The sequence below is a fragment of the Ruditapes philippinarum genome, unplaced genomic scaffold, assembly GCF_026571515.1.
Source record: "Ruditapes philippinarum isolate M1 unplaced genomic scaffold, ASM2657151v2 ctg2735_1_1_1_1, whole genome shotgun sequence".
Lineage (NCBI taxonomy): Eukaryota > Metazoa > Mollusca > Bivalvia > Venerida > Veneridae > Ruditapes > Ruditapes philippinarum.
Window position 1 is genome coordinate 2,776 of NW_026860300.1, and position 17,143 is coordinate 19,918.

The 17,143-nt window shown below is 31.3% G+C and overlaps 3 protein-coding genes across 3 annotated transcripts; 2 read left to right on the top strand and 1 right to left on the bottom strand.

Annotated features, from left to right (window-relative positions):
* The first annotated feature begins 590 nt into the window (after positions 1 to 590).
* On the top strand, positions 591 to 6,991 carry LOC132759605 (uncharacterized). Its single transcript, XM_060751418.1, has 2 exons — positions 591 to 751; positions 6,500 to 6,991. The coding sequence occupies exons 1-2, from the start codon at positions 693 to 695 to the stop codon at positions 6,771 to 6,773; spliced, it is 333 nt and encodes a 110-aa protein (XP_060607401.1). The 5' UTR covers positions 591 to 692; the 3' UTR covers positions 6,774 to 6,991.
* On the bottom strand, positions 2,092 to 5,880 carry LOC132759598 (uncharacterized). The gene is made up of 2 exons (XM_060751412.1): positions 5,443 to 5,880; positions 2,092 to 2,656 (listed from the first exon to the last, which is right to left on the bottom strand). Exons 1-2 carry the CDS (start codon positions 5,523 to 5,525, stop codon positions 2,146 to 2,148), a joined length of 594 nt encoding a protein of 197 aa, XP_060607395.1. The 5' UTR covers positions 5,526 to 5,880; the 3' UTR covers positions 2,092 to 2,145.
* A 4,133-nt stretch (positions 6,992 to 11,124) lies between the features above and the next one.
* Positions 11,125 to 12,989, top strand: LOC132759606 (uncharacterized). Its single transcript, XM_060751419.1, has 2 exons — positions 11,125 to 11,277; positions 11,599 to 12,989. The coding sequence occupies exons 1-2, from the start codon at positions 11,144 to 11,146 to the stop codon at positions 11,816 to 11,818; spliced, it is 354 nt and encodes a 117-aa protein (XP_060607402.1). The 5' UTR covers positions 11,125 to 11,143; the 3' UTR covers positions 11,819 to 12,989.
* Positions 12,990 to 17,143: the final 4,154 nt, after the last annotated feature.

Here is a 17,143-nt window from a genome sequence, read left to right on the forward strand (position 1 = left end):
ACAGAAATATTAGTCAGTCACCTAGGGTTTGCGTGACGTATATGTATTTGTAGAGTATTTGCTCTTGACTTTGTAAAAACCGCACCAAAATGTGTTCACGTGTACCTCTCAAAGTGCTTGAAATATAGTCAATAAACTTTACGGGAACATTGATCAGTATTTGCAATTTTGCGTAGCTGAAAACGTATTTAATCTGTTGCAGGTATGTTGTTCAGCATATGTGTAGTTTTGCATCTGGAGTTTTGCTTGTTTTACAGCTTAATATTGGTAGAAATCAAGATTTTAACAATGGAAAATATGGAGGTCATTTTTTTGTCCAAACCACTTAAGGGGAGATGGAGTCATGTTTAATTTCCTATGTCTGTTCGTCTGTATAATGTCCTGCTGAACGTCAGTAAACTGTCAAAAAAGTGGAATCATCTATGTCCTATGGACGCATTTCTAGTTTATATTTCAATGACAAATGATAAAGCTACTTCTAAACGTTTTAAATGTGCATTTGAAAAACTGCTTAATCCTCTAGATAGTATAAACATACTACAGTAAATAAAACAAAGCAAAATACACCCTTTAATGATTTTACTCTGTAAAAGGTCGCATACTGTATTGATTTCTATATGTATAATTATAGTTTTTCAAGTGTTTGTAGACATATAGCTTCCTGGTTTAGATCTTTAAATGCATGATTTAAAATGTCAGATAGGAGAAAAAGAGAACGGGAAGAAAACGAGCAAGCTGGATTTATTGAAAGGTAGGTAAAGTATGTTGACTTTAACAAAGAAAGCTTTTTACGTTTATTTTGCCATATTTTTGAAGCACTTTCGATTTCGATTCCTTTGAAACAAGTTTTAGTTGCAAATTTATTCTTTTATTTACATTGGACACGATAATGATTTTCGTGATTTTTTTTCTACAATAACTCGATTGACAGTTGATATATTAAAATGAAAGAAAGAAAGAAAGAAAGAAAGAAAGAAAGAAAGAAAGCGGCCACGTATAACATAAACTGTGGCTTTGATAAGCCAGAAAAAATATCTGAGCTAGTGTTAGTTATGGTGGCTGATTTGGTACACTTTGCGCGTTGCGTTGTCGATAGTGACAACACAATCTATATCGTTATCGCATTTTCGTCTTGTCGTCCTGAGCGAAACGTGTCAAACGCGCGTTTTCGCACTGTCGTCTTGTCGCTAGCGAAACACACAAAATGGCGCGTTGTCGTGCGGCGCGATGTCGTTCTGTCGCTAAGCTTATATATATAAATGTAACAGGACGGACAAACGGACACACAGTGATCACAATTAACGTCCTAGTTATTTACCCAGGTTCATTGAAGATTAAATTGAAAATTCAAATATGAAAAACATAGGCATTTCAGAGTTCAACAATTTTATTGCAAAATAGATTTAAGATAATATGTTTCTATGTCAAAGTATTAAATTGATTTCCTAAAATGTCACGAAATAAAAATATTAGTTACCAAAAACACATCATAGGGAAAATAGAGAGAAATGACCAAGTCAGGCGATAATAGGCATACGCTACCTTTTGCATCTGTAGACAAGGCAATGAAATGACCGAAAATACTGGCTTTATATAGCCACTTCTCTCTGCAATCACACAATTCATGAAAAATGCATGACTTGAAAATAAATAACAAAAAAGAGGAATGTTACAAAATATTAAGTAAACAATATCGAGAATCAATATTCTGCTTTAAAATGTATTGAAGTGTATTAAGTTAAATTTAATGAACAACCCTCTATTGGATAAAAACCTTACATAAGATATGAATAGCATGAATATCATGAAATAATGCATTTAGTTATGCTTACTGTTACTATAGATAGAAAAAAATAGTGCCAGCTGAATGATTTTGAAAAGATATTAAATGTATAAATAAGGCTAAGGAAAAATATTCATTGTTTATATATTATTCTGAAAATAAGATTATATCAGTAAAATGTAATGATAGGCATTCCTGCTACATTCCCCCTTCTTAAGACCAAAATTTTCAAAAATCATTTTGTTAAAATAAAAAAAAAATGCAGGAATAATACAACATGTTATAATATAACAACATAAAATAAGAAAATAATCAATCACATATAATTTTTGTTTCACTCTGATTATTGAATTCAAAACAGTTTATTTTTTATTCTGTTTGTATTTAACAACGACATTTCCCTTGTGTTCTTCCGCGAACTGATCCCGGCACACTTGTCCGCCTCTGACTAGAAGGTCTGTCCCTTCAATAGCTTTTCTTTTATTAGACATTCTTTGGCGGTGATCAAACCTGTATGGAAGTTTGTCTCCTGGATTAATGTATTTTCCATTTTCAGATTTTTCAAATTCAATCGCACTCTTCATTTTATGTACCTTTTCTTGGTGTTTCCTTACATTATATTCTCTAGCCGACTTGAAAGAGCAGTTTGGACACTTGTATAATTTTATTTTATTGACATGTTTATTGTTCCAGTGTCGTTCAAAGCTGCTGAAACTCTGGTAAACTTCCAAACAGTCCTCAACTGGGCAGCAGGAGGGAATATTAGGCCAGAGAGGCCTTTCTGCTGGCTTCTGGTCATTATCTATAAACTGAGCATTAAACTCATCTAATGCTTCAGAGTAACCTGCTAAGATCTCTAGATTATCCATTTTTCTGAAAAAATACAAGAAAAAAAATCATTTTTAATATTATTCCAGTAATCAGTTGAAAATAATTGAACAAAATGTCTCAGTCTGGATGACAAAACTTTCTGAGATAAGTTCCATCGTCGGAAAACCAATTTCCTAGGCTCATTTGTTAAAGAGCCAGACCATTCAATTGTGTATTTTAAGATTGGCCAAATCTTTTATTAAATACAAGTGGTCTTCTTTAAACCGAGTTGTACATCCGCATTTATGTCATATATTTCAAACTAAAAACAGGATAAATCAAAATGACTCTTTCAAATCCTTTCTTTAAAAACATAATTTATATGCATTTAGCAATAACTTAATTTATTACTAAGAAATCATAGACTTAAAACATAATATCTCTATTTCCCATGAATTAGTTAAATTGATGTAAAAAGGAACTCTGATTTGTTCTTCAATTCAACGTTTATAACATATATACATTTGAATAATGCAAATATACATACAAATTAATAAAGCAAAATTTGGCTATTTCTGAATAACATTTTAAAGTTTGTTATCCATCCAAGCTCAAATTTTAAATAATTTTATCAAACAAAGCAGCAGTGTAATAATCATCATAATACATTTAATATAATATTACATGTATATACAAATACGCTCACATGGTTTTAGTAAATTGTCATTAAGAGTTGTTTTACTCTTACAGTTCTATTTACAATTAGACAATTTAGAAATATATATATCATAAAACATGTAATTTAACATGTCATATAAACATACGATTATATAATTATAGATATTATTGTTTTATTTGTAGGAATATTACTTCTTGTTGCAATTTATTGAGACTTGCATCAAAAGTAAATTTAAGAAGGTGAAAATATTTGTTTCGGTTTAACTCTTCTACCAGTTCTAGTAAGGTAAGGAGTGACTGGTTCAGGTTGAGTGATTTCTGTGTTTATTGTTGTTTCTTGGCTTAAGACATGCTGCATATTAATTGGTTCCGACTGATAGGTATGCCAAAGCCATTATGTTCTTGCCTATACTGAAATTGGCTGTTTATTGCTGGAGATTTAGCTTCCCAATGGATGCTTCTATTCGTAAACTTTTAAAGGGAATGTGCTATCTATATATGTATGTATGATTCAGGCAGCAAGCCTTTGTGCTTAGGACTATTGATAAGCCCTTGATCTGTGTTAATATGTGGCAACTGATTTAATCTTGAATGCTGATGATAAGCAGCTGTATCACACAGAACATTTTGTGAAGATAGCAATTGATGCTGTATATCAGGCAAACTGCCTTTAAATTCCATATTGTTTGTTGAGTATGAATTTTTGGACACACCCTGTACATGATAATTATCATTGTTTGCAGAAGGTACATGTACCCTACTTTTAAAAACATTTGTGTCAACTATAGGACAGGAGGACTTTGATGCAACTTGTACTTGAGGTTTAGGTGAAGTGTACATGTATGTGTAATGCATGTTTTCTCTATTTTGAGGATTTTGCAAAGTCACTGTAGCTTGATAATCACCATACATAGTTTCATTGTTATATGGATTTACTCTCAGTGGTGAATAACTTTGAGTATGTATGTCTTTCTTAATCGTTGGCACATAACTTTGATTAGAAACAGTCTGATTTGGATTACAAATTGTGTTATATGAATCATGTGTAATTTGAGAATTAATAGGTTTTTGTAAAGTTGAAGGTGTATGATTTTTGGAAGAATATAAATCACCCTTTAACACAACACGTGGTATGGAATTTTCATCATGTGAAATGTGTAAGTCAGCTTGACAACTTTTATTATGAAATGTATTCAAGGTCTGATTTTGTGTTACACCCTGTAGATCATTTGATTCAAGTGTACATGTAATTTGTGTTGGAAGATCCATGTAAGAAGAGACTGGAGAATACATGTTAGATTGCATTTCATATGTCTGAGAGTTTTCAGGATGTCCAATCTCTAATTCACCTTCAGTTTTATAATTATGCTGAACAGGAATAACAATAGGTTTATCTTGAATATTAGGTGATGTTGGACAGCTATAAAACGGTGGCTCAGAAATTTGAGTAATTTGTTCAAACTTTAATTCTTTTGATTTGTTTGATGGAAAATCATAACACTTTTCAGGTATTAAAACACCCTGCATGCATGTGTCATTTTCAAAAGAAGTCAAATTATGTAAAATACCCCTTTCTATTGGACAATTTCCCCAGCCTTGTAACTGACTAGTAGGTTGAGAAATTCCTATAAAATCTGACTTTTTATTACACAAATTGAAATGACCAGTGTCTTCAATTTTACATTTACTGTGAGATGCCATCTATAGAGCTACATCAATTTATTTAATTAACCCTATGATATATTGATTCAGTAAAAATGTCAATAATTTTCAGAATTATGAGGTAGAAACAATTTATGAATAAGATTTCACAAATTCAATTCTCAATGGCTACCAAAGTACAAAAAGTAAAATTGAATTTTAAAATAATCTTGGTCACTACGCACCAAATGTAACAGGACGGACAAACGGACAAAAAGTGATCACAATTAACGTCCTAGTTATTTACCCAGGTTCATTGAAGATTAAATTGAAAATTCAAATATGAAAAACATAGGCATTTCAGAGTTCAACAATTTTATTGCAAAATAGATTTAAGATAATATGTTTCTATGTCAAAGTATTAAATTGATTTCCTAAAATGTCACGAAATGAAAATATTAGTTACAAAAAAACAACATAGGGAAAATAGAGAGAAATGACCAAGTCAGGCGATAATAGGCATACGCTACCTTTTGCATCTGTCGACAAGGCAATGAAATGACCGAAAATACTGGCTTATATAGCCACTTCTCTCTGCAATCACACAATTCATGAAAAATGCATGACTTGAAAATAAATAACAAAAAGAGGAATGTTACAAAATATTAAGTAAACAATATAGAGAATCAATATTGTGCTTTAAAATGTATTGAAGTGTATTAAGTTAAATTTAATGAACAACCCTCTATTGGATAAAAACCTTACATAAGATATGAATAGCATGAATATCATGAAATAATGCATTAAGTTATGCTTACTGTTACTATAGATAGAAAAAATAGTGCCTGTTGAATGATTTTGAAAAGATATTAAATGTATAAATAAGGCTAAGGAAAAATATTCATTGTTTATATATTATTCTGAAAATAAGATTATATCAGTAAAATGTAATGATAGGCATTCCTGCTACATAAGTATATATATACACAAATAGTCAATCCTTCTATTTGAGCCGAGAGACAATGTGACATCGCGACAACACGCCGCCTTGACAACGCGCCGATTGGCGTGCATCGTAAGCGAAAAGGACGAAAAGACGAAAGTCCGACAACGCGCCGTTTGGCCTTTTGCCGTGCTGTCGCTAGCGACAACACGACGCAGAAAAGTGTTTTCTTAATCAGCCACCATAGTTATTTGCATTGATTGAAAAAATCATTTAATTGAAAAGACTTTCTTCTAAAACATAAAAAATATTCGAAAGAATAATAATGTAGTTAATGCTTTAAAAATTTATCATAGATTCGAATCTATTAAGTTATCCAAAATTGACTTAAATAGCAACTCTAAACGCTATTTTTGTCCTTTTATAGCTAAAAAATCACGCAATGTTTTTTGTTTTTATCAGATTTTAACTGGCTGTTCTTTGCGACGGTTTCAAAGCACATTCAAAGATTTTATTATTTTTATTTGAATGTTATATGTAATTTTCATAACATATATTTTGCATTCAGTTCTGCACAGCACTAGGTAAATTGCTACAACTTAAATTCTGAGACATTGACATGATCATTTTTTTCCAATTTTTAGACATGACGCGGATCAAGAGACGATTTCTAGGTTCGACCATCCTACAGTCGAAATAAAACTCCACTGTAAAGCGATGTTTGAAGCTGCAGACGCTGTTCATAAATACGGAGAGAAAGTACATGAGGAACAGATGAAGGCGAAGAGTAAACACCTGGAAAAATATGAAACTAAATATACAGATTATCTAGAAGCACTTAAGACTGAAATGTCTTTCATAGATAGTGTAAGTATTACAAGGATTAGAGATCTAAACATTTTAAATTATTTGAAATAATTCGTTTGTTACGTTTATTGCATAGATATATTGATAATATAAATATGCTTAAATAAAGAATTGTAAAGAAGAATAAGGGTTATGGAAATAAAACAGCAAAGATTATTACTTTATAAATAGTGACAAAAGTTACATAACATTGTTGTGACGAGGTCTAGTAAGAGAGTTTCTAAAGTATTACATATCTAATTAATTTTGTTGCTAAATTGTGTAATAATGTCCATTTGCTCATGCGGTGGTTTGATGAGAGTTTCGGGACAATTTATTCCGGCAATTTGTATGCTTCTTTTTAAACTGAGATTGATATTCTGGCGTGCTTATTGCATTTGTTGTAAATGTTATAAAGAAGTTGCGTGCTTGCGTGAGTGCGTAAGTGTATGTGTTCGAACAAGTATTTGTCTTGCATAAAGACGTCAAAATACACTTGTACACAAAGGAATAAGAAGACAACAGGAGGGAATAGTGTATTTGTCTTATAGTTTTAATTGCAGAGTTCGTGTCCTTGACAGATCTGCATGTATGATTGAATTTCATGTTGGTACAATATACATGTACCACCATATCTAGACAATGTGTTTTATACCTTACTCAAAGGTCACAGCAATGATTGAACTTTATGCATTGTTATAAAGTATGAATGCTGTAAATATTCGTGTCCGGGCCATAACAGTTGCATGATACAAAATTTCAATATAAATAAATACACTTGATGGCAATGAATAATAATGTCGCTAGCTTAATGGTCAATGTCACGACAATGGAATGAACTTAGTGTGTTGTTAAATAGATATTTACATAGTTAAGGAAGGCAAATGTTGTTTTTCTTTCTTGTCAAAATATATATGTGAGATCAATACTGCGGCCGCCAAAAAATCACTGTTATGTTTGTCCGAAAACTATTCCTCTTCACTTACCTTCCTCACATAAAAGTATTCAAAGTCCATGTCGGCGTTTGACCTACCTAATAGAGAAAGTGATTTATTCTTTTCTTGAACCTCATACTTGACATAAGGCATCACTTACTTGTTATATACAAAAAATGTTCAATCCAGACCTACGGCTCAGATATTTCGTGAATACCATGCAAATAATGCATTCTGTTAAATTTGTTCCAAAATCATAAATTATTCTATTATTTGTCTAGTTTTTTTCTTATCATCACTGGGATTTATATTGACACCATCCAGGTGCCACCAGTTTAACATATATCATGACAAATTTTCATGAGATAATCCATATTGCCTGGATGCATGACGTTTTAAGAAACATGTTTAAATATTTTCAAAATTTGACGGCAGGATAAGTTAAACTCGTCCTAGAGGCAGATGCTTCAAGTCGAAGGAAGTATACAAAATGATAATGTCAATATATTTTCTTTTCAGATACTAAACAGGAAAAAGCGAAAAATAGAAAGGAATACATCAGTTATTGAAAAGCAAAGATCACTATATTGCACACAATGTGAATTGAAAGACCGTGAGGTAAACTCTCTAAAGCTGAAATTAGAAAGGTAGAGTCAATTACCGTTCAAATGAAACATCTAAAATGATCACTAAATGTCTTTTGTATAATTTTAATGTCAACATTAAAATTAGGATATGATATGAACTTCCTTTTTTGTTATTTTGACCATTTTTGATATAAATCGAAATGTGTCGTTCTCTATAAAGCAACTAAAATCAAATATGTACACTTGTTTGAAACGTTACCGAAAAAAATATTGCCATTGGTTTGAATGTTTGAAACGGTTTTACGTATTCAATCTTTGATATCATTTTTTGTGTTGCAACTATTACTGTTAAAACTTCGTATGAATGGATACAGCTATTCTAATATTATATCTAAGCCTATTGTTCTAGCACATTTGATTGAGTATCATAAAAATGTCTAAGCAATTAGGCTATGTGTTATCAGTTTTGTGGATAGTCGATTGCTTTATTTTTAAATGACCCAACTCTGAAATAATGATGTTAGGAACATATATATGTACAGCACACAAACCGGCACTACATTAATTTTGATTATCACGTTAAACTACGTTCGTTTATGATTGTAGTATATACCATACCTGATGGTACCAAATCTGATGTATGTTGATAAAAACTGCATTGCAATTATTTGACATTGTGATACCATATATATTTACATATTAATAGCATTAAGCAAAGTCAGAGTTCTAACAGAGAGGTTCTACAATATGAGCGAGAAATTGCAACACTCAAAAGACATCTTAGACAGGAAACTAAATCAAAGGAAGACTATACCCAACAGTAAACTTATGTTTATGTATTTTATATAGTCTGTAAACTTATAAGTTTCAAATAAAAGTTTGTATCGATTTGACTTATTTATTACGTTGATCGTACATAGAAAACATGTTCGATGAGACTCATAAATCACAATAACGGCATATCTGGCTAGTTGTTAAGTTTGTCTGCTCTTTATCTTGGAATATTCATAATTAGGATCCACTCAGCTATGATGTCTTAAATTACATTGATTAGTGAAAAGTTAAATACCGTACCATTTCATTAAGTCGATGATTCATTTTAAATGAATATGTCTATAGCAAAGTTACACGTTCTATGATAAAGGCTGACTACAATGATGAATACACATGTTCAAGTCGTAGACAATTTAGAACAAGACATGATAGTTCTTAAGAAGGAAAATCACGACGCACGTCAACAGTGTAGGATCGAAAAAGACGGAAAGGATGAAGCTCTGCAAAGGTACATTTCCTGCATACATACACACTTACTTTCTAATGTATCTTTAGTAACTAAAAGAACTACAATGTACATGTAGCAATGCCAAGTTACGAGTTTGAAACAAATCTATCGGGTTTATTGCGATTAATATTCTTACCCCAGTCATTTCTTTATCCTACATCACTGTTTACATATTGACCAATCGGTTAACAAAATAATAAAGTATATTTATTACTCTGAAATAATATTTCATTGGAATATTTGTCCGTTCAGAACTGTAGTAAAAAATATATAAATTATATGTTTCCAACCATTATATTTTTTATAATTACGAATGAAGACTGGGTAATGTTGCTTCAAGCTACAAGCAAAGTCAAGATTCGAACAGAGAGGTCCACATACAATATGAGCGAGAAATTGCCTCACTCAAAGAACATCTTAGAAAGGAAGCTAAAGATAAGGAAGACTGTATCAAACAGTAAATATTTTTTTATGTATTTCTATAGAGTTTGTTACTAATTTGTTTCACATAAAAACTTGTAAACTATTTCACTTTAAATTACGTGAATCATAAAACAGAAACATGTTCATGAGTATAATAAATCAAAATAACAGCATCTCTGGCAAATAGTACAGGTTTTTTCTTTTTTTTATCTTAAAATATTCATGAAAGGGATTCACTTAGCTTTTACATTGTATAGTGTTAAAGTAGAGTTCTGTATCATTTCGTTAAGTTCATTATTCGTTATAAAGAAATATGTCTATAGTAAAGTTACATTTTCTATGATAACGGCTGACTACAATGATGAATACGCATGTTCATAAAGATGTCGTAGACAATTTAGAACAAGAAATAGCAGTTCTTAAGAAAGAAAGTCACGACGCACATCAACAGTGTAGGATCGTAAAAGACGGAAAGGATGAAGCCCTGCAAAGGTACATTTCCTGCATACATACACATTTATTTTCTAATGTATCTTTAGTAACTAAAAGAACTACAATGTACATGTAGCAATGCCAAATTACGAGTTTGAAACAAATTTATCGGGTATATTGTGATTAATATTCTTACCCCAGTCATTTCTTTATCATACATCACTGTTTACATATTGACCAATCGGTTAACAAAATAATAAAGTATATTGATTACTCTGAAATAATATTTCATTGGAATATTTGTCCGTTTAGAACTAATAAAGAATATATAAATTATATGTTTCCATCCATTATATTTTTTTATAATTACAAATGTAGACTGGGTAATGTTGCTTCAAGCTACAAGCAAAGTCAAGGTTCGAACAGAGAGGTCTACCTACAATATGAGCGAGAAATTGACTCACTCAAAGAACATCTTAGAAATGAAGTTAAAGCAAAGGAAGACTGTATCCAATAGTGCATATTTACTAGTATTTATGCATTTTATACAGTCTGCTACTGATTTGTTTCACATAAAAGCTCATAATTTATTTCACTTTTAAATTACATGAATCATAAAACAGAAACATGTTCATGAGTATAATAAATCATAAATAAATGAATCCCTTTAATGATTCACTTTGCTATTACATTGTATATTGTAAAACTACAGTTCTGTATCATTTCGTAAAGTTGATTATTCGTTTTAAAGAAATACACTTTCTTTGATAAAGGCTGACTACAATGATAAATACGCATGTTCATAAAGATGTCGTAGACAATTTAGAACAAGAAATAGCAGTTCTTAAGAAGGAAAATCACGACGTACGTCAACAGTGTAAGATCGACAAAGACGGAAAGGATGAAGCCCTGCAAAGGTACATTTCCTACATACATACACACTTATTGTCTAATGTATCTTTAGTAAATAAAAGAACTAGCAATGCAAAGTTACGAGTTTGAAAAAAATCTATCGGGTATATTGTGATCACTGTTCTCAGCCAAGTCATTCCTTTATTATACATCATTGTTTACACATTGACCAATCGGTTTGCAACATAATATCATGTACTATAAAAGTATATTATTTACTCTGAAATTAGATATCATATATGTCAGTTCAGAACTGTGATAAAGATTATATGAAATATATGTTTTCTTTCATTAGTTGATTTAATTTTTTATGTTTACCTATTAAGATGGAGCCATATTGCTTCAAGTAAACTACGGGGCTTATCTGTAAACGAAGATCTCACCAGAATGCGTGCTGCACTGTTTAATAAGATTCGTCAGCTAGCAAAGGAGCAATACATACTCAGTGCCTGGACATACGACGGAATTGTCATGGTCAAGGATAGAAATAACAAAATCCATCGAATCTTATGTGAAAAAGACCTGATGAGTCTTAAAAGTTCTTAACCGACTACCCAAAACAGACTATATCATCATCCAAGTTCAATACACCGATATTTTTTCTGAACATTATACTATACACGTGCTACTTACTTATATACACTGAACTGACACCTGAGACTTAAACGTGCAAGTGTACTTCATACATTTGTCTTGTGCTTAACAATATATTTGTATATGTAGCCTACCTGCATCTATTGAATTGTTACTTTTGTCTGAGCTATGAATATTAACTTAAGTAGTTAAGTATCCTATATTTATGATTGCAATATCATACACAGCTAAACAGCGTACCTATTTTGTTTTGTTAATGTTTATGCCTATAATAAGTTTGGATATATCGGACCGGTGCATATTTTGGTATAAATATCGGTACAGAACTTTGGACAGATCTGAATATTTTTGTCGAACTCTTGTTATACCTTCCATCCTTATATACTTGATACTGTAATTGATAAGCGAGTTTTAAGATTGACCAGATGCATGCATATTGTTATGGAATTTATGAATTTGGGTCATAATTATAACTAGCTCTATATGTATACATGTAACACATAATGTAAACTTATTTTTTCCAGACAGATAACATGCTGTTAGAATTTTAAATGTATCATCAACAACTGAATAATTACTCAATTGTAATTGTCGATGAATACTTTGTAGGACCTATCTCGTCAATCTTACTTGTATTGGTTATAATGAGTAAATTTCTGTTTGATTAGTAATGCTATTTGGTGTCTTGTTGAAAATATATATGAATTAAACATTCCCATGACTGATACCTACTTAAACGTATTAGTGATATAAACCTGGCCGATGTAATGCATGACATTAAAGTTGTGATACTCGCAATTCTATATATGACGTAAACTGTATCTAGTTGATTGCTTTATATGTCTTTAAAAACATTTGTATTTTAATTTCACTCAAGATATAAACAAGATTATAATGTTATTATTTTTTGTCTTTAAATACATTGTTTTATTCATTTCACTCAAATAAAAACAACATTGAAATGTAAGTAATTCCTGTCTCTAAACACACTTGTATATACATTTCACTCAAATGAAAACAAAATTAAAATGTAAGTAATTTATGTCCTTTAAAACATTTGTATATTCACTTCACTCAAATGAAAAAAATTGAAATGTAAGTAATTTCTGTTTTTGAATACTTTTGTTTATTCATTTCACTCAAATAAAAACAAAATTGAAATGTAAGTTATTTCTGTTTTTACGAAAGACCTGTAGGGCCATTTCAACTTCATGATCTCCTGACTTCATCTTCAAGAATTCAAATTTTTAATTTCGTGAATTCACGTTTTCAACATACAGAATTCACGAATTCACGATTTCAGCTTCATGAATTCGCGATTTCAACTTCATGAATTCACGATTTCAGCTTCATGAATTCACGATTTCAACTTCATGAATTCACGATTTCAACTTCACGAATTCAACTTCGTGAATTCACGGCTTCAATTTTACGATTTCAAGATTTCATCTTCACGAATTCACGATTTCAACTTCTTGAATTCACAATTTTAACTTCATGAATTCACGATTTCAGCTTCATGAATTCACGATTTCAACTGAATGAATTCACGATTTCAACTGAATGAATTCACGATTTCAACTTCAAGAATTCACGATTTCAACTTCACGAATTCAACTTCGTGAATTCACGGTTTCAATTTCACGAATTCACGATCTCATCTTCACGAATTCACGATTTCAACTTCATGAACTCACAATTTCAACTTCATGAATTCACGAAATCAACTTCGTGAATTTACGATTTCGATTTCACGAATTCATGATTTCATCGTCATGAATTCACGATTTCAACTTCATGAACTCACGATTTCAACTTCATGAACTTGCGATTTAAACATCGCGAATTCACGATTTAAACTTCACGAATTCACGATTTTAACTTTAACGTATATGCCACGTGGCCGTGACGTCATTTTCGCCATATTGAATGGGTAATGAAATTGCGTGAAAAAAATGAATAGTGATCATTTACTTATATAAGTTTTAGATAAATCAGTATTTTCATTTTAAATCCTTTAAAGTATTTATAGGAAAATTAATCATATAAATTTGTTTAAAAAGAACATATATAGTGATCTAGAACACATAAATCCGGCTATATCCTGAATTAGACCCCGGGTCTAAACCAAATCTTTATATTTTAAAATACTGTTTAAAATATATATCAGGCTTCAATTTATGTGCATCCGTTTGTCAGAATTGGATTTTTCGTGTACAATTAATAATATTATAAGTAATTGTACTTTTCATCTAATTGCAGATGCTGGTGTTATCTTTTATCATTATTTCTATGGTCTTTTCTTGCAATGGCAACATGAGAACGTATTGTGATGAAGAAGCGATGATGGATTTGATAGTTCTCGGTGGGATATGAATACTAAATACAAAGAGATGTTAGCTAGTCTTCTGTTGATTCATGGAATGAAAGTTAATTATCGTCACTTAAAAATCATAAAGATACTAAATGTACATAGGCGATCAGTAGAATCGAATAATGAAGATATTTTTCGTGCAATTCTTAGAGATCTATCCGGGAGTGGTAAATATTTTGGTTATAAAGAAATGTGGAAAAGACTTCAACTTAAATATGGCCTGACAGTGATAAGATTAATGTGGATAGCAGATCAAAATGGCATGGAAGGAAGAAAAAGCAAGCGGCTTCTTCGGAGGAAGTATTCGTGCCGATGGATACGATAAACTAAAACCTTTTGGGTTTGCAATTCATGGGGCCTGATAATGTCGTAAAATTCGGTGGCTTGAAGAAAAAACACCATAATCAGCTAAGAAGATTAGAATATACAGACGGCCATGCAGCGGACTGAAGATTTATCGTTGGTAAAAGCACGTCTAATCAACGGATTTAATCATTGTAGAGTAAGCTTCGACGTCATAAATTTGTTCAAAGATATGAGAGATACAGACTTATACAATGATGGAAATATTTTTCAAAGACAGTGTTTGCTTTATTCTATTCAAGTAATTTGAACAGACGGGGTTGCATTCCAGAGTTTATGAATTTGTTTGATCTAATTACTTCAAGCGAAAGAGAAGTTTGGAGTTCAGAGTATGCCTTTAATCAGTATATGTCTATTTCATCTGTAAAAGAATAATTGTTTATTACGTTGCTTATATTGAACTTTTCTTTTATTACTCATTAATTTTGATACATATTGCATAATCAATTTTAACATTATAGGAAATTTGACTTTTGCGTCTTGCAAATTTGTCTTTTTAATTAAGAAGCATAAAACGATAGACGTTATTACTACCTGGTTTAATAGTTTTTATTTTCTTTAAAGTTGATTGGTCTACAACTGGTAAATTTTCCAATAAGTGTTTCAATGTTGATATAGACAGCAAAATTAAAACAATGCAAGAGCCTGTTCTTGAACTGTAAAAGAAAATGCACGTTTTTATGCCCCCGAAAGGCGGTATATCAAAATCGTATCGTCTGTCTGTCTGTGCGTCCTTCATACATTCATTTTAGGTCTGTAACTTTGTCTTACATTGAGGGATTTTGAAATAACTTAGCACAAATGTTTTCAATATCAAGACAATGTGTCGCATCTAAAAATCACGTCCTTACATTTAAGGTCAAGGTCACACTACATTTTGAAATTTCGCACTATCACAATAAGAATTAATATGTACACACATTCGTGTCCTGACTGTAACTTTGACGTGCATAAAAGGATTTTAAAATAACTAGGCATAAATGTCAACCACACCAGGACGATTTGTCGGGTCTAAGAATTACGTCACTTTCTCAACGATCAAGGTCACATTTTGTAGTTTCACATTATCACAATTAGAGTTAATAATTACACACATTCGTGTCTGGACTGAACATTTGCCATGCATCAAAGGATTTTAAAATGACTAGGCATGAATGCCTACCACATCAAGACGACATGTTGCGCCTAAGACCCATGTCCCTACCTTCAAAGTCAAGGTCATACTTATAGTCTAATAGTTTGAAGATACTCATTTTCTGAGAAGAGTTTGCAGATAAACATTCCGACTGTAACCTAGTCATGCATGGAGGGATTTTAAAATAACTTGGCACAAATATCTTCCACATCAAGACGATGTGTTACTACTAAGGCTCATGTCCGTTCGGGCGTCCCATCCCCACTTTCACAACACACATGTTCAGATTGTAACTTTGTCATGTTTTGAGGGATTTTGACACAACTTTGGCACAGATGTCAACGTTGTCACATTACAACGTTGTGACGCGTCCAAGAACCAGGTCCCTTCTTCAAAGGTCAAGGTCAACTTATATTTTGAAGGTTCGCGCTATCACAATTAGAGATTATAGGTACACACATTCGTTTCCGGACAATAAGTTTGTCATGCATTGAAGAGTTTTAAAAAAAATTTGGCACAAATGTGTACCACATCAAGATGACGTGTTGTGTGTTAGACACATGTTCCTACCTCCAGGGTCAAGGTCACTCTAATAGTTTGAAGGTACTTGTGCTCATAAGAAGATGTTGAAGGTACACATTAGTTTCCGAATTGTATATCTTTTTAATTATACAAATGGTTCAATTTAATGAGTCATGATGAAAACAACTTGTACAATGGCCAGTGAAATATGTTTTCCTCTTAATTCAGCTGGAATTCATAAATTTGCAAGCCATACGTTTAAAAGAATAAAAAAACATGTATGTTAAGTCATCAGAATATGATTATTCTAATGGATATTTTTTCATATGATTTAATATTTACTGTGATTTTACTATTATTGTACGATTAATGATTGATAAGAACGCGTTGATATGCGTGATCTACGTGCATGTGCTAAATCAAATTGAAACTGTAAAAGTGTAACTTATAGAGTAGGTCATTTGAATGGTAAATAAAAGCTTTATTTGTAATTACTTTTGTCTTTTTTTTCAAATTGTGATTTTTGAATCTCCAACCGATTGCCAAAACATTTTTAATTTCTTTTTTATTTCTTTTAGAGCACTCTAATTGACAATTCTTTATAATATTTTTTGCAGGTGCCTGTATAAACTAGTATAAAATCGAATCCCCTGCTTACAAAAAATATCCCAAATTTTATAAATAAAGTTAAATTTAAAATTTGTGGAAAAATGCATTTTTTTCTTCCATTTCATATTTTATTTAATTGCATTTAAATTTTAAAACCCGTTTTTTGGGGGGGGAGAGTTGGGGTTTAACGGTTTTATTCCCTTCCTTAGGATTTTTAAAATTTTTTTTAAATTTCGTAATGGATATAGTAAGAGTTTTTTATTCGAAAGTGTCT